This window comes from Rhipicephalus sanguineus, chromosome 1 (assembly GCF_013339695.2).
Source record: "Rhipicephalus sanguineus isolate Rsan-2018 chromosome 1, BIME_Rsan_1.4, whole genome shotgun sequence".
Taxonomy (NCBI): Eukaryota; Metazoa; Arthropoda; class Arachnida; order Ixodida; family Ixodidae; genus Rhipicephalus; species Rhipicephalus sanguineus.
The window spans coordinates 124,143,553-124,165,151 of NC_051176.1; the positions used below are offsets into that span (position 1 = coordinate 124,143,553).

Here is a 21,599-nt window from a genome sequence, read left to right on the forward strand (position 1 = left end):
TTTATATTTAACTCAGCATGCCACACTATCTGACAACTATGTATTGTATAGGCTACCTCATACTACAATAACCTCATGACGTAAAAAAGCACATATTCAGAACCCCATGACAAACCTTAAATAGCCCCTACTCCAAGTACATGTTTTTGTAACAAAATGATTGGTTTCTCTCTCTTTACAATGAATCAACTATAATTTCAAATTTACCATGCCAACTTAATTATTACACTTTGTAGGAGACGCCTGAAATACAAAAGAAGCAAGTTGAACCAATACTTCATCTTTTGATGCAATTAAGTGTTAACAGCTGCTAAAACAAAGTTACTCAAAGGCCCACTTTGAGAACTGACAAAAATTCGCTCATGAAACTGCCAAAGTAGGAACTTAATTTAAAAAAATTTTTTTCCAAGATAGCCAGCCACACCACAACATGTAGTCAAGTTTTCTTTGGGCACAAAAAAACAACAAAAAAAAACAGTATGCTAGAACTGCAGCAACGACATTTCTTTCAGAACACTGTGAAACTATTTCCATCTAAAAAATCATATATATGCAATAAAAGTGGTTCCTACTGATCCATACAAGCTAACATAGATTATCAAAAAAAAATATATATATATATATATATAATAATACAGCAAGTCAAATCCTTGCCACTTTTACACATCTGCCTAGACAACTTCCAAACGCAGACCCTCATTTAGAAATCTTTTACAAATGCAATGTCATATGTGTCAGGTGCCAAATAATCTCAACATAACACATACAAAAGGCAAAATATTGGTTCATAACACAAATATGTATCTTACTTGAATTAGGCTGTTACTCACATGCATACAGGCTGATGAACTAACATCAACGTGCTGTACAAGCCATTCTAAGTGGCACCAGCCATTCTGAAGAAGTTATCAAAACCAGCCTCGAAATCTCCAAGATATTCTCTCTTACTCCTTACTTCAGTTGCCATATCAATCCTCTATATCAGTGCTACAGCTACTATTCATTTGCGGCTAAGACATCACAAGGGTAACCTGACTCAAATGTATGCCCATACATTTCAGTCACTGCCTAGTATACCAAATGCTGGACTACACCTGAACATTCAGGCTATAGTGACGGGATGAGTATGCTGACCGTTATATCTTCAAAACCAACAACAGACCTCCCATGTTGCTGTTTAACAACTACTTGAGTAAGGTTAGTATTAGCACAAATCAAACCACTCCAACTTGTGCACACACCATGCCAAGACTGGCATGGTTGAGCTAACCTGACGGGTCTACCTCCAAGGCCAATTTTATCGCATCTGAGGTGGCCAAGTCCTGATTGGCTGGCGTCACAGCCAATAGGATTGTGTTCTCCCGAGAGGCATAGCTCAGAACCAAATCCCGCACTCGCATCTCGATGTCTGGGGGCTGATTTCCAACTGGAACCTTAGTCAGCCCCGGAAGGTCAATCAAGGTCAGGTTCAGCACTGCCCAAGGCCAAGAGAGGAAAGAGAAGAGAGAGTTAAAAATTTTGATGGCTATATACCTTCTGGGTCAACTTCCTTGGCAAGCTTCAGGGCATCTGAAGTAGCCAGATCTTGATTGGCCGATGTCACTGCCAATATAAGGCAGTTCTCCTTGCGAATGAACTGAAGAATCATATCCCGGATCTGTTGCTCAATGTCCGCAGGCTGATCACCGACGGGGACCTTAGTCAACCCCGGAAGGTCAACCAGGGTCAGGTTCAGCACTGAGGGAGGCCAACACAGGGCACGAGAGCAAGGTGATGGGAGGTGCCGGGAAAAGTGCAGGATATTCACGGTTAGTAGGACATTGGATGATTAGCAAGGTAACAAGCAATCAAATTTCTAAAGCCAGAAATCATGTGACAAAGAATCTAATGGCACAATGACAGGTTTTGTGGAAAGCAGCATTACAGCAGCATCATACAAGTCAAACATCAATATGCACATGAATTCTCAGTATGCTAATCTAATGCTTGAGAAATGGACCTTTCACACAAGCCAAGCCCTAAAATTTTCTTAATGTCAGGGACACTAAAGGCAAATAAACGTGCATTGTTAAAACACGACTCCGGAACCCTCACAGGACTGGTTTTGTGAAAAAAAATCGCAGCATATCCACGGAGTGAATGATGATGAGTGGGCGAAGCTGCGGAGGTTCATCGGTAAACCGTGAATCTTCCGTGAATTCTGCCCAGTACATCATCACCGACGTGAGATCGGGCGCATTTATACTAAAGGTTCGATGAGTTATGACGACTTGCAGCTCACTTTAATTTTACATGTACGCTGTGAATTTTCATTGTTTAGAAAACCATTGCTTTAGAAAACATCTGGCGTCTTTCGTTAAGCAGCTGGCGTCTTTTCGTTTTGCTTTAGAAACATCTGGCGTTCTTTCGTTTTGCTTTTACCAAACATCTGGCGTCTTTCGTTGGTTTATTTCATCAATCAACGGCGTTTTGAACAAAATTTTTATTGTTTAATCACGCACAGGATAAATCTCACCAGGCACTACCTTGGAGGTAAACAATGGCTGCTAATGGGAATGAGAGACAGAAGAAGTCGGCTTTTAGCTAACACTTACACTTCTACTTCTACTAACGTTTCCTACTGGAACATGCCAATGGCTGCTAATGGGGAATGAGAGACAGAAGAATTCGGCTTTTAGTTAACGCGCACGCTGCGAATGTTTTATTGTTCAACAACGCACAGGAAAAATCTCCCACCGGCACCACCTTGGAGGTCAAAGCGCAAGACTGGTTACGCACTACGACTACTACGACTACGAGGGACGAACGGGTGCCGCCTTAAGGAGCTTCGCCCCTAAAAAAAACTAAGGGAAAATCACATTCGAAGGGTCTGCATAAATCTTCCGCAATCCAAATCGCCCACCCTTGCGCAGGGAAATGGTGTCGCATATGCCATTATCCCCCTTCTCTGCCTGGTAGGCAGCGCTATGGTTTTCTTGTCTAAAACACAAAAGCAGAGCCAGAAAGCGAGTTGATGACATCACATGGACGCGCAATTTTCTCTCTTACTTGTAGTTAGAGTGAGTTTCCCAATAAAGCAAAGCCAGCAAAGCAAGACGCATTAGCAAAACTAGTGAAATGAGAGTTTGTGGACAACAATACTTTTCGGCCATGCACGTTGTCGCCAAGACATGACCATGACATATTTCCAGCTCCCCCTATTGGAATTTGGTGCTCGCAGTACCCAAAAGCGTGGCTTTTGAGATTAAAAGCTGTTATTCAAAAAAAATTGTCGCTGGGATAAGAGTTAGTGCAAATCCTAGGCTAATGTTAAGAAGATATCTTTTCCAAGAATCGAATAGAAATGCATAGCTATAGCATTTTATTCCATCTTACAATGCGCTGCAATGATACTTTTATCAGAAGTGGTTGAGTACTAGCAACAGAATTATACTGAGGGTGTGATATGTCATTGGGCTTGCACTAGATTGTCCTGCTAGAGTGAAATTTCCTGTCCTCCACTAACTTTGGTATCTCGATTAGTAAACGGTTACTGATTACAAAATATTGACATTTTAGATGTTATCAGGTATTAACCTATTAGTGTAGCCTAAATTGTTATTTGCCTTTAGAGTCCCTTTAATGTCATTCATCACATCAAAACACACAAAAATTTCAAAAGCATCTGCCACATGTACAGCTTGATTGAAGGCTTCTACAGCAACAAGAGCCACTAATATGGTTGCGCAGTTCAGCTATAGGCAACCTTTGTATTGAGTGGCTCCACTAAGTGTAGAAAGTTAACATTACCAATATACCCTTTGTTCTGAACACTACACACAAAATACGGCTGCTTTCTTACCATGCGGTGAGTAGACCCTGAGATTGATGGGCACGCTTGAAATGCCCTTGTTGCTGCCAGTCACCCGATCTGTTTCATCCTCGATTTCTTTGCGAATTGCATCAAAATCTGTGAATTTCTTGCCACGGCAGTGCAGGAACTCTCCATACTCTGAAAATGGAAAGAATAAGTTAGTATCTAGCAAACAGCAATAACAAAAAAACTTGCAACAACAGCAGCATCACATGCAAAAATTTTTTCCAATATTATTAAGGCCATTACCTGTATTGCAGTTAATCAGCTGTAGCACCAGTGGTCGACGAGTGACAATTCCAGACCCTCTTGGTAGGAAGTCCCTAGAAACAGTGTACACAATATTAGCCTCATCGCTATTACATATAATGACTGATATGAAACAACACAGTTAGGTACAGCTTAAAAATGGCCACAACATGTCCCGTTCAGCTGCACTGTGCACAACTGTGCTAGCAACTTTTTACTCTTTCTGCTATAACTTCATGCCTACCAATGGCTGTGAGATGCATTCATCTACATCTGTACATTCAGTCCACTGAGGTTCAAATGTACTGGTGGGCTAGTCGGTTGATTATTATAGCGCTTGTGTATGTCTTCCTTCTTTGGTGTCATCCTTTCACCCGGTGTGCGCTGCCATATACTACTTTGATGTTCATTTGTCCAGTCAAGCCACTGTGTGGCAAGTTATAGACCTTTTTATTTGCGCTGTGGCAGCAGTGTTCTCATGGCTGCAGAAAGCTTCCGGTGATCAATCTTTGACAGCCAAGTTTAGCCAAGAAAAAATAAATTTTTTGCTGTAATTTACCTTCTTCATGCATTCTGATATAAGGAACGTGCCCCAAACATTGAGCCAATATATGTAGTGTTCTTATAGCACCTAGCAGAAAAAATCCCCCCTCCCCCCCATGTCAAACATTTTAATTCTTCAGCACAACAAGTGCCAGCTGGAAGGTTTTATGTATTTATAGACTACTGCCACAAATTACCATTTTTACCCACTAAATTTAGTTGGCTGTTCCAAAGGGCCTCAGCTGAAAGATTTCAGGATCCATGTGGATAAACAGAAAGGGTCTATAGATGATGTCAGAAAATATGGATGCCTGCACATTTTAAGTACCTTGCATAAACTTTATATTCTGTTTTGTAATGCACCATGGCTAAAGCACATACGCTGTAGTACAAGAATAGCGTTCAGGTTCATTTCAGAGGTAACATTCTTTGCGATATTGTAATAACACTGATTAAAGCTATAGACAGAGTAGCTTAAATATCTGTGTAAATATGTGCAAAGTAGAGTTGTCAACCTGACTAACTACTTGGCAGTGGTGTGCAAATCTAGTGGAGATCTCACTCATGTCTTTTGCATTAAAGCTTGTTGAAGACCCTCAAGCACGTAAACTCATTTACACCTCCAGAATACAGTTGCCGGGATCGCCAACAGGGAATACTGTAGATGTGGACACACTCTGAAGATGAAGCAAACAACACAATGGAAACTGCAGTGAGCTTTGCGTGCTATTACACTTATTTCTGCCAAAATGTTGCTCTTTAACGGACTGCCCATTGTAGCATGTTAATAGACCTAGCTAGTTGGTGGCTAATAGTGAACACAAACACAGTGAAGTGGTGTGCCGAGAACTATGATTAGTCTACGATTAGTCTATGATTAGAGTAGACATGATTTAGTCTCCTGGTGACAGTGCCTGGCAGCAGATAACACACACGACCAGCAGTGGTCTGAAATATTTTTTAGAAGTGGAAAGCCGCTATATTTCACTAACACGCAATTTGTGATGATGTAAGTCATTTGGATATATTAACACCTTTTCTTCTTACTTTGCCTTGACCACACACACAATCATTTCAGCCCTTATCAAATTCTGTTTAAACAAGCAGTGTCATTGTTTTGCCCCGCATCACTTACATAAAAATATTTATGGACACCACACTATATCTCAAAAGCACAACTAATTTTAGTACAAGTGCTTCAGAGCATAAAGAATGGTTCAAAAACTTTTAAAGACTTTAATCTGGCTGTGCACAATGGGTATTAGGTAAAGGAAGGAGGTTGAAAGCTCAGTGACTGACCCTGCATGCCACAGAGAAGGACTGCACAAAGTGAGCAGGCAACACAGGCCGTGTGCACGAAAGGGGGTGGGGAGGGGGGCTTCCCTCTTGCCCCAATAATCTAAGGGGTCTCAAAGTCTGCCCCATACTTTTACTTAGTCGGACCTGTCCCATTTTTCTTTTAAAGTGCATGCCATGTTTACTTCCCATTTTTACAACCCGAAAGCCAGAGACCAAAGGCAGGTCATTGTGAGAAGCACGTCATCACTTTCATTTTTTTTCATCCATCATTTGGTCTCGACCAATGGGGGGAGGGGGGGGGGCTGCAAGTACAGAGATGAAGTACAACACAAACATGACTTGTGAGATCAACTTTGGAAGCCCTTAATGCTTCAGTAAGAGTCTTTATTATAATTCCTATTATATCCAGCCATAGGATGGTTGCAGTAGGCTATAATACTGCATACAATACATTTATCATCCTCAGCAGCAGCAGCTTATTCTATGTCCACTGCAGGTCGAAGCCCTTTCCCAGTTATCCCCAATTTACACTGTCTTGTGCGGGCCGATTCAATTATAGGCGTGTGAACTTTCAATTGCACCAACCCACCTAACTCTCTGCCGTTCCATTCATTCATCCATTCAGTCAACCTCACTAGCCATCGGCCATATCTCCTATGCATTATAGCACCTCCCTATGTCCACTTTTTTCTTGTAATAGCAACAAGGATATCAACTACCCCTGTTTGCTGTCTGATCCACTCTGCTCTCTACCTAACACTTGATGTTGCGCCAATCACTTTTCGTTTCATGGCATCCTGTGTTGTGCTTAAAGGAGTCCTGACACAAAACTTTTCGCCCCGCGTTTTTTTGCTGCAATGTGTTGCTGGGGGTCTGTTAGTCATAACACGGCACATGGTTTGCTGCAGCGCGTGACAGATAATTAATTACAAGCTCCTCATTACCGACATAGCCTCAGTTTCGGTTTGACAGAGCTCCAAAAACGACAAGCTGCCGGGTGCAACTATCACCACCTAGCGAGTGAAACGCTCGGTGACGTGAGCACACAGAACAGGGACGCATTTCCGCGCGGTCTGTCGTCGTCGGGTTCATTGTCGTCTGATGGCGACGATTTTCTTGCGGCGGGGATGGAAGGAATTTTCGACGTGGTGAATCACTTCAGGTTTGACCCGCTGGCGAGGAGCAACTCGTCGGGAAGCGCGTCAAAACAGAAATGGCGGCTACGACGTCATGACAACTTGTACCGGCTGAAACGTTTACGTAGGGGAAGTAGGGGGGTCACCTCGGGTCACCTCCGAGGGTGTCAATGCACTAGGTGCGGCTTATAATGCTGGATCGCGCTCGCGAACTTCAAAGTTCATATAAAATACCTTCCAAGCTTTATTCGCTGTCGATATTTTGCAGATGGTACACACACGTACACGGGAATCGATCCAGCAAACTATCTCGGCCGCCAAATTTTGTGTCAGTACCCCTTTAACTGCTCAAGTTTCTTTGTTATTCTCCAAATTTCTGCCCCACGTTAGTACTGGTACAATGCAATTATATATTTTACACTTTAGGGACAGCGGTAAGTTGCCAGTCATGATTTGGGAGTGTCTGCAGTATGCGCTCCAGGCCATTATTATTTTTCAATGAATCTCCTTTGCATGAGAAGACTCTTCTGTTAGTAACTGACATAAATATACATATTCTTGTACTAATTCTAGGGTCCGGTTGCCAATCTTGAACTCTCATTCTCTCGCCGGACATTACTTCAGAGTTCAAATTTCACCATGCATGTTCTAAAGGGAACTAAGTATTGGTTGGTCTATTTCCTTGAAGCTGTCACTGAGCTGTGAAAAACACTTGTGAATGTCTTTAGTACTTCCAACAACCTAGGAACTTAAAACAGCCCCTCAAAGCAACACAGAGGTGAGAATCACACACATGAAGAACTCAAATTATTTTGGCTACATAAAGTATTTTATAATGTGCATTGAATGAATGCTCAGTACATGAGTATTTTTTGCATTCCATCCCAATCAGTATGCAGCTGCCACAGCCACGAATAAATCAGCAATTTCATATTCATCACCTAGCTGGATGCCACAGCTACAGCAGTGTGCTAATGCCAATTAAATGTGAATTGCTAAGTATAATTTACATTCATTATTTCTAGTGAAAAATCATAACGGTAATCATACCAGTGAAGTTGTGACAATAAACCAAAATGAATATAACACTTGAGACACAATCATCGCCGTTTAACCTCTAGAGCAGCGATCTTCTGTTTAGTGTACTGCCGGACAGCAGCACTGGGCAATTACTGCTAGTCATGACAAATGCACAGCCATGAGCAAATGTTTGGGCACCATGACACCAGCAAAAAATATTTCCTCTAGCAGAGCTCCACAGTGCAAAATTGCATCAATACATTGTGTCGATTGAACATGCACACTTAGGCTGAACCATTCAGTTTCAAACAACACTCAGGCAGACTGCAATGAAACAAATTCTATGGGGCATTAATTGGTTCCCAAAATTTTGCTTGTGACTGCCCATGTTGCATCAACAAGTGAACCAGCTTTACGCAGACAAGAACTTCATCAACAAAGCTTTGTTGTAGCTGAACTAGCATTATAGACCACCCAAATAAATGTTTAAAAGCTTCTAGGTCTCAAATATGATAATCTAGACAGCTTAACATCCTACCTTCAAGCAGCTGATGTATCTATTTATGTCTCCTGTGACACTCTATACCACAAAAGCTCACTTCAAACTAGTTGGGCAGAACCTAAAGACAATGTATTAGCCCATCATTCAAGAGGAACATTAGCTAGTCTTGACATCAACACGAGATATTGTAGCTGTTCATTTGTGAAGCTTTCAAGTATAAGCAGTACAAACTAAGATTAACAAAATTTCAACAGACCTCCCATCCAGTATTTATTTATTCATACAGTGAACAAGTAAGCTCGAAATGTGCAGTTTACTTAAAGGGGCCCTCCAACACTATTCAACCCCCCATTTTTTACTTGCGGGTTGCGTAGACTGATGGCTGGGGATAACTTTAGCATAGGTCTAAGCACCAATATCGAATGATTTAGTATTTTAATCACGCGTTGAAGTCGCTACATCACTGCTGACCGCATCAGCGCGTAGTGGCGCTTGCCAGAACTATTGCGGGCGGAAATGACGACGATGAGCGCCAGCCTACGATTGGATAAATGTAACGTTAGAAGCAATCGTGGCGTAGCATCAAAGTTGAGATTACTATTGTGTTTCGTTTTTCTTTTCGGTGCTTTTTCAATGAACTCCAAATAGCCGCAGTTGCAACAAAAAATATCACTACAACCACAAAGTACGACAGAGGCACTGGCTGCCATTTCGCCTCTGGTTTCTCTTTGCCTGCGCCGGTCGGATGTCCATATGAAACGCTTGTCCCTCTTCCTTCTTTTTGCGTCTGTACGTTTGCGAGCTACCTCTTTTCGCATGTGCGGTAGGCTCATGATTGTTGTTGAAACGGTGCAAGTAATCCTCTTCGTTGAATTGTTGTCGCTGCACAGTCTGGCTGCTCACCGAACAACCTGCGTAGGGGCGACCGTGTTTAACCCCCATGCCACTCCACAAATTCCCTTCTCAGAATGAGAGGAGGGAATGACATGGAATGTCCTTGTAAGGAACAGCAGACAAAGCCTTGCCAGCCACACTTCGAAGCAGTAGCGCCCGCTCAAGTTCTGACAAGTCACGTGTCAGGAACCACATTTGTTACTATGGCAACGACGTCAACAATACGTCGAAAAGGAGAAGCAACAATGGTGTGCGAGCTTCCCCTACGTAAGAGCTTTCAGCCCATTTCATTGGAGCGCCATCCGACGTCACAGCAGAGAGTGAAATGTGGTCACGCGACCCCGCGAAAATCGAGTTGAGGGTAGGCATTTTTTTTCTTGTATTTTGAATTTTCTAAATTGAATAACTTCGGACTGCGTGCCGCTATCGCTGCCGTTCTTGCTGCACTAGTTCGTCCGTACTTCAGTCTACGCAATCCACGAGTAAAGAACGGGGGGGGTTGAAGAGTGTTAGAGGGCCCCTTTAATGCTGTTGGCACAACATTCAGGGGGATTTTTTTATATCACATAGCAAACAAATAAGCATGATTCTCTTGTTTAAATAAGTGCTCAATCCTTTTGTTTCTGCACCCTTTTTCTAAATCTGTCTTTCCCACTTGCACCGGTATGCAATTTAGAGCACACCCAATACCCACGAGCAAGCCAGCCGAAAAAGCTTTATTTGTAATGCAGATGCACAAACTGAAAACAAGTGCACTGGAAGTTCACAAAAGAAGTTTGCACTGGGTCTTCACGTTCAAGTCACATTCACAGGCAGTAAAGAAAATCAGTTTTATTGTGGAATCCCTAATCTGTAAACTCTTATTCAGGAGAGTACAACTCCAATCACATAATGCCACCTTCCCAGAACAAGATTCAGAATTCAAATCATTTCATTACATGTAATCAGGCAGTTACAATACTCAATGGATAAAAAACTGCACCTCCAACTTTCAAACCTCTGCATCTGACCATACCTATAGCTATAGAAGTGACGAGGGTTTTGCAAGCTCTCTCCAACTATGAAGTACATATACTTAAGGTTTTAAATCAAAAGCATGTGCGCCAGTGGGAAAAAAAAAATTGCAAGAAATAAAAGTGTAAGCCTTACACAGGACAAGGGGACGCTATAAATTAGATGATTTGCTGGGCAAGTTTGTAAAGCATCTTCATGTGGCCAGCGTGCAAATAAAAACAAAAAAAAAGCATGGTGCTGCAAGGGTGGTTTGCTAGGCAAGTTGTCGAGACGCACTACCAACTCACCTGGCAAACTATTCTTTGCAGCCCTGCCATGAGTGTTTTTTTTTTTCTGCATCTTAGTGCGTTTTTCGCACTGGTCATGTCAAGAGACAGTGTAAAACGAGTTTTTTCTTTGCGTTTTTTTTTATTCCGTGCATGAATGAATGAACTAGCCCAGCAACACATTTGTTTAGCATATGTCCTTCGTCCACTAGGACTTCTGAGCCCAGCCAAATGTGTTGAATATGTCATTTCCAGCTACACGCGCCGCACGCCATTATTAAAAGTGAAGACAACCGCAAAATGAATGCATGGCAGTTACCGTTTGGAGGAGACTCCTGAAATTCAAACACAAGGTCGCCTAAGTTAATACTTTTTTGTTTATTTATAGAAGTGTCGTCTCGTGTCCCGACCAAAACTCAATGGAACAGATGAGTGTGTAACAAGAGACTGCCTGCAAACTGGTCAGTATGCACTTTCACAATCTTCTAGAAGTCATCTTTGTTATTGAAGGCGGCGGTACATACACACATGGACAATTAAAATTAATGAAACTGGGTGAACCGCCCAAGATGAAACGTTTCGCACTCTTACATCGTCAAGCAAGTTTCGTGTATCCCTATAGCCACTGCTCTCGATCGTGTATGCCGCAAGAATACGCCCCTGACACTGACATATCGTTCCAAGGTTTGGTCACAATGCGACCTTCCCCGTTATCACAATACTTTCGGAACAAAGGCTGCCTCCGAACTTGACAAGCATTTCCCGCCGGCAACGCAACCGTCGGACGCTTCGGCGCTTAGTGCAAGAACAATTTCGAGGCGATAAACAGTCATCATAAAGTCTCAGAAGTCGCATCGAAAAAACAGTGTTAAAAAAAATATTTCTTTGTTCCCACACGGGCAGCTTACGCAGCCTTGGGGGTGTTTCCAGGAAAAAGCTCATAATCGACTACTCAGACCCACCTCTACCGAAACCGGAATTCAACTACAGGTTTAAGACTCGCTTCCTTCAAATGTTACCGAGTAGTATACTCAGATGCGCGGCACCATATCCCGTAACACATAGAATACACAACACTGGCGTTCCGACGGTAACCGAAATCGATTACTGTTCGCGATGCAGTAGTAGGCCTATTTGTTTCTCGCGTCGGAGCATCGGCGCGACCACCGCCTCCGCTGTCAACATCATACCAGTGGCGGTTCGCTTCACGGGTATGACTACGACGGAGGCGGATTGCGTCCGATCGCCTTGACGTGATTATCGCTCTCATACTCTTTGCAAGACGAGCACTCAACGTAACGACAAACCACCTCCCGTCCACTAGTCGCTTCGCGGCCGCCCTATGCCGAGGCGGTCGCTTGACCGCTGTCTCGCAGGGGCGACCAGTGACAAAATAAAATAGATTATTTCGCTGCAAGCATCCAGGAGGAGATCAACAGAAGACAGAGATGCTTAAATAATCAGGTATTAACCTACCTGCCAACGAAATTCTCCAGCACACTGCTTTTTCCTGCGCTCTGTCCGCCGACAACGGCGATCTGAGGCAAGTCTAGCGTGAGGCTCGCTCCTAGCTGAGTGTAAGCGTCTTGCAGCCTGTTTACGATAGGAATTAGGCCTTCCATGCCGTCGTTCCCGCTCATTTTCGAAGGCGGCCTCCAGTTGAAAAGATAGCCCGAGCCCTCAGCAAAACTCGCACCGCACAGGCATCACAAATACCCTCACTTCACTTCGCCGCGACGGACGGCAGCTGAAGCCGAAATCAAAATGGCTGCAGCAGATACGCGCATGCGCGCTTCAGGCGCAGCAGACGTCACTGGGAGAGAGGATCAATACAAGTAACGCAATGATCGCACAGAGAAGCACGTGGTACATCACCGCCTCCCGGGAAACGTTTTAGTATCAACCTTCTCAGCGATTGTACGTATCTCGGGTTTCAGGGTTTCAGAACCGCATACGACAGAACAGAGCCGACGTAAGGCAAGGGCAGATAACTGCTGTGCGCAGTTAGCCGTTGATTTCTCCGCTTGCACATACTGGAAGAGAAATTTTTATTTGGCTTCCGCGCTTTCATTTCTTTCTCCTTCGGTGACCGACCCACCGGTTCGACCCAGTTTCATCTTCTTCGAGTTTATATTTTTGCAGCAATATTTTTGTCTCTTCCGTGAGCCGCTCGCGTTACTAAAGCTCAAAGAGTTAATGTGATGCCGTTACTGTATAATGAACTGCGCGTATTATTTACTCAAGTGTAAATAATTACACAAGAAAAAAATACTCGTCTGAACGTCTACAACTTATTGTAACACCCACTTGACCTCATGTTGAACACAGCAGAAAATTTGGAAAGTGCAAAAAATAATTCTAGAGCTGCGGCTGTACACATGTAGGCCATTAACATTTTGTTTTGTCGCCTAAAGGCAACCGACTCACACCCACGAGGTGGATTGGCCACACTGTCAATTATGAAGGGAAATGTAAGCTCTACGAAACAGCAAAAAAGAGAGAATAACGAAACGCAATGTAAATGTGCTGTCAACGCAGCCACGCGCGCAGTTGCACAGCCACATACATAAGTGTGCGCGCGGGGTGTGGTGGGCCCCATACTTTGACTTTATAGGGAGGGGGGGGGGCGCTGCGATGAACCTTCGCCCCCTCCCCCCCCCCCCTCAAGGGGAAGCCTGCGCACTCGTATGGCTACATATGTGCGCTTCGTCCGTTCTCGAGGAGCTCCACGCTCATTAATCCAGAGAAAGAGTTTGATTGAGCGGTGCATGACAATGATTGCGATGGTATTCACTGGCGTAGCCAGGGGTTTGGGGGGGGGGGGGGTGTCAACCTAGCGTTCCCCCCACACCTTCGAATTTTTTAAATTTTGCGTGTGTATATACACGTCCACATACAAACGCACGCAAGCACAAAGTATGGTTATATATATATATATATATATATATATATATATATATATATATATATATATATATATATATATATATGTGTGTGTGTGTGTGTGTGTGTGTGTGTGTGTGTGTGTGTGTGTGTGTGTGTGTGTGTGTGTGTGTGTGTATATGTATGTATTGGCAAAATTCAGAAATAGAAAAAAATGAGAGAAAACAAAACACTGGTGTATATAAGTTTAGGCATTTGCGAAATGACTAACCCCGGGTGGTGAAGAGCAATTTCCACTACGTAGTACACGGCGTGCCTGATAATCATGTCGTGACGCGTAAAACCCTCGAATTAAATTCATTTCAAATACATTCGGTTTCCGCTCATGTCAGTATACGTACGCGGTTACGCGAGGTCCGTTCTTGACATCTTTTTTTTTACTTTTCGTCCCACCGAGAAGCGACAATTATTTACGGTGTCTATCAGGACGGACCGCGTAGTGTAGTTTCGATTGAACAGCCACTACACTTACGATAAGCAAAGTGCTTGAGCCGTGGCCACATCCTGATAACCAAAGACGTGCAGTGAGCGCTCTTCGTGATTTTTAATGGACACAAGTTTAATAAACTGGTTATAGTCATTATTATTGCTCCGCCCCGCCACGGTGGTCTAGTGGTTATGGCGCTCGACTGCTGACCCGAAGGTCGCGGGATCGAATCCTGGCCGCGGCGGCTGCATTTTCGATGGAGGCGAAAATGTTTGAGGCCCGTGTACTTAGATTTAGGTGCACGTTAAAGAACCCCAGGTGGTCTGAATTTTCGGAGCTCTCCACTACGGCGTCTCTCATAATCATATCGCGGTTTTGGGACGTTAAACCCAAGATATTATTATCATTATTATTGCTCCCTTTAATAGTGTTCAGTTATTAATGAACATATCTCATAGTTACGACATATTTAAGTGCATAAAAAAATTATCTGTACAGACTTCATCCGCTGTATGTACTGGACTATGTCCTTAGACTGTGCTCATGCTTTATAAACCACATATTGTATATGTACATTCGTGGTGCTTCTGATTGTTTTTATTTGTTCTTATTCTTTTATTCTTTTTTTTTGTCCTTGTGTGTTTCGTCAATACTACTGTCATGATGATGGGATAGCCGGCTCTAGCGTAGCCTACCTTCCCATATTTTTTTTTTCATATATAAATATTAAAAGAAAAAAGTTTCGAGAACCACCGGTTGCGCACTTTTCAAACTGTGGTTCGACGCGGGAGGGGGCACCCCTTCCGCTTCTCGAGCCGTCGAAACGGTCCGCCATCGAAGCCGGCAGGTATACGTCTCCACAACGTGTGCAGGTCCTAAAATAAGTGGGTTCCAGCCTCCAGGCCACAGTAACTGCTGCGATGGAGCGAACGCGACAATCCATCGCCGCGGGAATCGAGGGCGAACAGAGGGTGCGACCTTCGACCAGCGTCCACATGTCGAGAGAGAGGATGCGCCTTCCAAGCTTTTGTTCTCCCGATCGCGCGCTGCGCCAGCTGTCGCGTGACTCATTGCTGCTCGCCTTGGTCACTTGACTCCCATTACGTGGCTGACTAATTCACGGCGGCAAAGTGACGCGAACTACGCATACACCCCTTCCCTTTCCTTCTTTCCTTCGCCGTATTCGTTGGAATGTGTCCTGCTGATCCCATAACGCGCGGGAGCAATGCGCACGAGAACGCCAAGCGAACAGGAACTCGCACCTGTACAGGCACGGAAGAATAGAGCCGTTCTAAAAGCGTAGATGCGCATGTCGCAGCGCAATACACAGGCACGCGCGCGCTTTGTTCATTGTTGCGAGTTGCGCATCTGGGTGCGGAGAGCTCGCGGATTATATTGTCTTAATGTACTATATATGCGCCTTGGTGTCCTGCAAAAAAGCTCGACAATAGGAGCAGCAGCAGCAGCAGCAATAACAACAACAATAATAAATAGTTCATAAAGAGCGAGATTTTCGGTAGATTTCCAATACCGCCGGTTTCTATATGTATACAGAAGACTCATTGCAGGGTTCCGCAGTATTGACCGCAGAAACTTAGAGTGCAAGAATGAATGATCGCTGTTGGCGAAACTCAACTATGCGGCAAAATCGAATTTCGACAGCTGTTATCAGTATAGCTAATCACCAGACAGACATGTCAATTTTATGCCGTTCAGGGCACGTCGGAATTTAAAATTATCAGCGTACGTACGCGAATCACGATAAGCGTTTCTATTACTCGAAGACGTGTATAAGGACCGTCTTCTGCGTCTGGAGAAATTCGAAACATTTTTCCGACATAATAGAATGAGGTCCTTAGATATTTTCTCTGTTTGAGGGCGGCTGCCATTATATCTACCGTTATATGTATGCAAAATCAAGTTATCGCCGGATCCGGATGAAGGAGCGTTGACGCAGTAACGTCTTGGCCGTTCGAGCGTGGCTCCGGCCTTCGTCGGTTTCCTCCAACCACGGTATTACTCCGACGAATGCCGGGCCCACGGTAGAAACGTGTGCAGTTTATTAAAAAATTTTGACATCTGTATATATATATATATATATATATATATATATATATATATATATATATATATATATATATATATATATATATATATATATATATATATATATATATATATATATATATATATATATACACCGCGGGTTTAATCCCAGCCTAGTCGGCCGCATATCGATGGCGGCGAAATTTCATTAAATCCACCGGGTTTATTTAGATTTAGTTGCACGTTAATGAAACCCGAGTGGCTCAGATTAATACCGCGTCCTGTCGCTATCGCGTCATAATCGGGTCGTGGTTTCGGAAAGTCCCGTGATTTAGGTGTCCCCTTGTAATTTATCGCCTCTTTATTATCAGGGCGTAGCTGTTATGCTCGAGGTTGGCCGTGTGTCGAAGCTAGAAAATTATCATCATGATGAACCGGCACGTGCTCTCTTCTTCATTCTCGTCTTCTGCTTCGCTGCCAGACCACGTGCGCCCATTTTTCCGGCGTGGGATGCAATACTTCTGATGGGCGAGAGAGCGAGTACAGAGAGAGAGAGAGAGAAAGAAAGAGAAAGAGAGGAATTATTGGCGAGAACAAGGAGCCACGTATACATCTTGAAAGAACGTGAGATTGGGCACGCTGGTATTCCACCTGAACTCTATATAGCGCACGAAATGAACAAGACACAGAGGTACGACGCGGACACAGCGCTAACTTCCAACAAATTATTTATTTTACGAAACACTACAAGTAAATATAGAAACCAGGTATACCAACGCACGCATGCAGGCGCATATGTACGAGGTTAGAACATTTAAAACATCGATGATGCGTGTGAAAGACATGAAAGCGAAGATAGCATAAACGTATAGCGAAAGGAATTATTTACAAGATTACTATAGGGCATCCTGAAAACTCATCTTCGTCATGTCACGCTTGGTATCACATTTTAAAAATCTAATTCTTTTTTTTTTTTTTTGGGGGGGGGGGGGGCAGCTCAATTGAAGGCGCGCAAACGCACGTGTCCCCCAAGTTAGCAATCTTCGCCGCCTCGATAATTTTCCCTGTTGTCTGCGCTGAGCTTCGTCCTGTTACACTGCACTGCGAATACATAGGGACACGCCCACGTCGTCCGCATCGCACCTCTGTGTCTTGTTCCTTTTGTGCGCTATAAGAGATAGCATAGTATAGCAAAGGGTGGGAAAGAGAGAGCTGAGAGGGTAAAAGCCTAGCCAAGCCAGGACCAGCTAGCTAGGTGCCCACCAGCTCTGCTGTGACCCAGCCTTGCGAGACTTAGTGCATATGATAATAATAATATCTGGGGTTTAACGTCCCAAAACCACGATATGATTATGAGAGACGCCGTAGTGGAGGGCTCCGGAAATTTCGACCACCTGGGGTCAGCAGCCGCGGGCCATAACCACTAGACCACCGTGGCGGGACTGGGCGACTTAGTGCAAGCTGCGTTAATTTAAAAAGAAGGGAGGTGGGGGGGGGGGGGGGGTCTTGAAATTCTGCTTCGTCAACTTGATGTAAAGGCTCTCGGCATATCCACTCGGAACGAATTCTGAGGATGACACCAGTTCCGAGATGTGCGTTCTAAAAGTGCGCAACGAGATGCATTGTTGCTTTAAAAAAGAAAAAAAATTCACGGGTGAGTGATGAAGAGCTTGGGCGTAGCTCCTGAAGCAATCATGGTTACACCGTGAAATCTTCAGTGGTTTCGCCCAGCAGTAATCAAAGCGATAGCCCAGTACATCATCAAAGACGTGACAAACACTGTATATATTTATACAAGAAATTTTATTAATCGTAAGTGGTAGCTAGACGTGGCTTCCGTTCCCCCTTCACGATAACGGCTTTATGGTCAGTGAAGTGATCGATCGGTGATGGGTCGTAGTGGGATGTTTGCAAAGACAAAGTAGTGGGCAGTTTGCAAAGGTGGCTTCCGTTCCCCCTTCATTATAACGGCTTTATGGTCGGTGAAGTGATGGATCGGTGGATAGGTCGTAGTGTGATGTTTGCAAAGACGAAGTAGTGGGTAGTTTGCAAAGGATCGGTGATGGGTCGTAGTATACTGCCGGTTACGCCGGACGCGTGACAAGGTTAGACTAAGAGGAGCTTCGCCCCTAAAAAAAAAAGGGGGGGGGGATGTAGGGGCCATAAAAACAGCGCATCGATTTTTTGATGCGAAGTATCTTAAGGCCGAGCTCAATCCGGTGGTGGTGGTGTGCGGCGTGACCACCCTTACTGCGCATGCGCATACCCTCTCCACACACCTCCTCTCCACTCACCCTCTCCCCTTCCCCTCTCCACTTTTCCTTTCCACTCTTCCTCTGAAACGCGGGCTAGACATGCCGAAATTCTCTCCTGCGCAACGCCGCGATGAGCTCGAGCGCATACGATACTTCGACTGCGTTCACTCTTCAAACTTGTACTATATGTATAGTTTCAAAATGAATATTAAATGATGAAAAGACGCTATGTGTTTTATGCTGGCTGCGTGGTGAAAGGTGTAAAATAAAGAGAAGCAGGAGCAGCATACGTAATGAGGTCTGCGGAGAAGAGCATGCGGCTTCCGAGTTCAAACAGTTCCGAGTTCAAACAAAACAAAAAGCTTTTGTTTTGTTTTGTTTTTTTTTAATACAGAAACGGTGCCCGTGGCGTTCTTCTACTTGTAACGTGCGCCCCGCATGTTGATCTCGATACATTGTGTACGCGTTTGCAGCAGCGTCCAAGCTGCAGGCTCCGAGTGCATTGCTGCGCTGTTGTTTTGCGTCTACGCGTTGGAGGAGACCTTTGCAATTCTCACGCACAGCTGACTTCGCTGCGGGCGTCCCAGTGCTGCAGTGCGCTCTCTGCTTGCGCCTCGGCCGACGCCCAGACACTTCAGAGGCAGGAGGCCAAGTGCAACGTCATCAATCTCACAAGGGAAAAGCTGGGAGTGCGTAGTAGTTCGCGCGCTCACCTGCGCGGCGAACGACGTAGCGGCGAAAGCCGACGTGTTCGCTTGCGCGCACGAGGAGCGCTTTCGTGGCGATGAGAGCAGCGGTGGCGGGTGCCTCAAGAGCATAAACATGCGTATCTGCAACCTTTAAGCTGAGATATGGAAACCGAGCGCGGAAGGGCTTGTGCACGAAGGACGAGAGATTCGGCACGATATGAACGACACATTTGCAATATATCCATGTCTGCGTGAAAGGTAGAGAGAGACAACAGAGTCGACTTGGCATCGGCGACCAGAAGTGTTTTTCTATCCTTATATAATGTTACCGTGATTTGTGCTTGCCATCCTCCGGAGCATTGTAACTGTATATTGATCGCAGCCGATGAGAGTCACTGTTGGTTGGCATGCGTTGTGCGCGCATTTGGCAATATTTTTTTAGAGCGAATCGAGTACGCGAATCGAACACGGAACACTCTTCGAGAAGTCTTCAAATGAACACTTTTTAGTCCATAGTTACAAATGAAAAACAGCGTTCACAAACCTACAGAATTCACAGGGCCAGCAATTTCCTGTGATTATACTGCACATAATTATAAACGATGTATGATCAAATGCGCATTTAAATAGTCTGTTGACATACTGGTGACTTTTCCGAACATGTACTACATAGGCCTTCATACGCTATATGATGAACTTCAACAGTGGGCTATTCATATGGCATCAGTGTATATGGTCGCGGATGAATCTGAAGTGCACGTCGACTGCGGAGATGACAGAACGAAAAAAGCTTATTATGATTATTTATTGCTCTTGTTGTTCCATTTGGAATATTCGCGGCAGACGGTGCTACTAGTACACATTGCAACCAAACGTATTCAAAATAGATCACCTTTAAAACCGAGGGGAGGTCCACCTCCTACCTGGACTGTTGCACGGGAGTACAAAAGCTGACGTCACAGCCTCGGCAGTGCATTTGGTCACGCATATTAACCACAGCCCACAGCACCTTCGCTGACAAGGTGCATACTCAAGTGCAGTCTCCATTAGCACAACTCAAGAGCCAAGCGCGTACGAGAGCTGCTGAATTCTGTACGAAAGTGGAGTGCGAATGATCGCAGTCATGCTCCCTGAGGCGCATGCCGCGCCGTATGTGTTTGTTCATGCAAAGTTGCACGAACAAGATGCGAAGTATTCGAAAACCTTTTTTTTTATGACACTGACTATATATTAGACTCGCACACCCATAAAGTTGGTAGCGTTTGAAGAACGGTGCATGATTATAATTGGAGACAAGATCTAAGGAGGAAATGGACTACTGGGATCCCAGTTGCTTTCTAAACACAAGGTCGCGGGATCGAATCCCGGCCGCGGCGGCTGCATTTTCGATGGAGGCGAAAATGTTTGAGGCCCGCCTTTTAGGTGCACGTTAAAGAACCCCAGGTGGCCGAAATTTCCGGAGCCCTCCACTACGGCGTCTCTCATAATCATATGGTGGTTTTGGGACGTTAAACCCCAGATATTATTATTATTTATGCTTTCTAAACACGAAGAGCGAAAGCCGAATTTATAGACAGTCTAAGAATTGATGCACGGCAATTATTTCCTTGCGAAAAAGAAAACAGCATGGCAAAAGTAGTGTCGTACAATTTTTTTTTACTAATACTTTCTGTGAGATGCCTCACCCCCCCCCCCCCATTTTTTTTTCTTCGGCTACGCCGCTGGCATACGCGATTTGTCTGCCAACACGGGTGGCGAATCTGCGCACAAATCTTAATTGAAGATGGTAAAGAAACGAGCAAATTTCATCGAGCTCACAGTATCGGTGAAAAATTTCAAGTCAGTACCAATTCTCGTTCCGCGCAGACAAAAAGAAATCACTGTCAACAATAAATTTTCCTCTAGTTCTCGTTCTAAAAAAAAACTTTTCTACCGATAAAAAGAAATGTTTGTTTTCTTTTCAATTTGTTTGTTTTGTTTTTGTTGCTGCTGTTCTTTCGTATAGCTCAGGAACGCAGTGCACACGCGGATGAATAGAGTAGGAAAGGAAGGGGAGGGGTGATGCTGATACTAACGACAGCTAAGCGCTAAACAATACCGTTTTGCTGCAGTATTGGTGGGTGAAATTTTAGCGCAGGGTGTAAACAAGCGCCCGGCATCCCGCATATAAAAATTCGCCCCCCCCCCCCCCCCCCAAAAAAAAAAAAAAAAAAAAAGACCTCGGGGAGTGGCGTGGAGACCGCTAAACGGGTCAGGGTTGCGCCCCACGGTGAACGTGCGTTGCGGACTCTCCCCCTTCTCGGAACCCTTCCTTCGGGCGCGTTCCCGAACGCCCCGGCCCAAGAGGCCGCATCATGATGGCGGAATAATTTTAGCTTGTTTCCGCAGGAAAGAGGTGAGCGTGCCGGAAGCCTCAGTGTGTCGCAGAGGGGGCCGTGTGTCACAACACCGCGGGGGCGGCGC

General features: G+C 44.6%; 1 protein-coding gene across 3 annotated transcripts in view; it reads right to left on the minus strand.

Annotated features, from left to right (window-relative positions):
- LOC119397290 (dynamin) overlaps nucleotides 1–12,565 on the minus strand; it is a 75,510-nt gene extending 62,945 nt beyond the window's left edge. For 2 of the 3 annotated variants that reach the window (XM_037664741.2, XM_037664728.2), the window contains exons 1-4: nucleotides 12,253–12,565; nucleotides 4,103–4,176; nucleotides 3,842–3,991; nucleotides 1,534–1,737 (exon numbers count right to left, since the gene is read on the minus strand). In XM_037664741.2, coding sequence (XP_037520669.1) covers nucleotides 1,534–1,737; nucleotides 3,842–3,991; nucleotides 4,103–4,176; nucleotides 12,253–12,416 — 592 coding nt within the window. In that variant the 5' untranslated portion in view covers nucleotides 12,417–12,565. The remainder of the gene's footprint in view (nucleotides 1–1,533; nucleotides 1,738–3,841; nucleotides 3,992–4,102; nucleotides 4,177–12,252) is intronic. The other variant, XM_037664763.2, reaches the window with a different exon arrangement.
- Nucleotides 12,566–21,599: the final 9,034 nt, after the last annotated feature.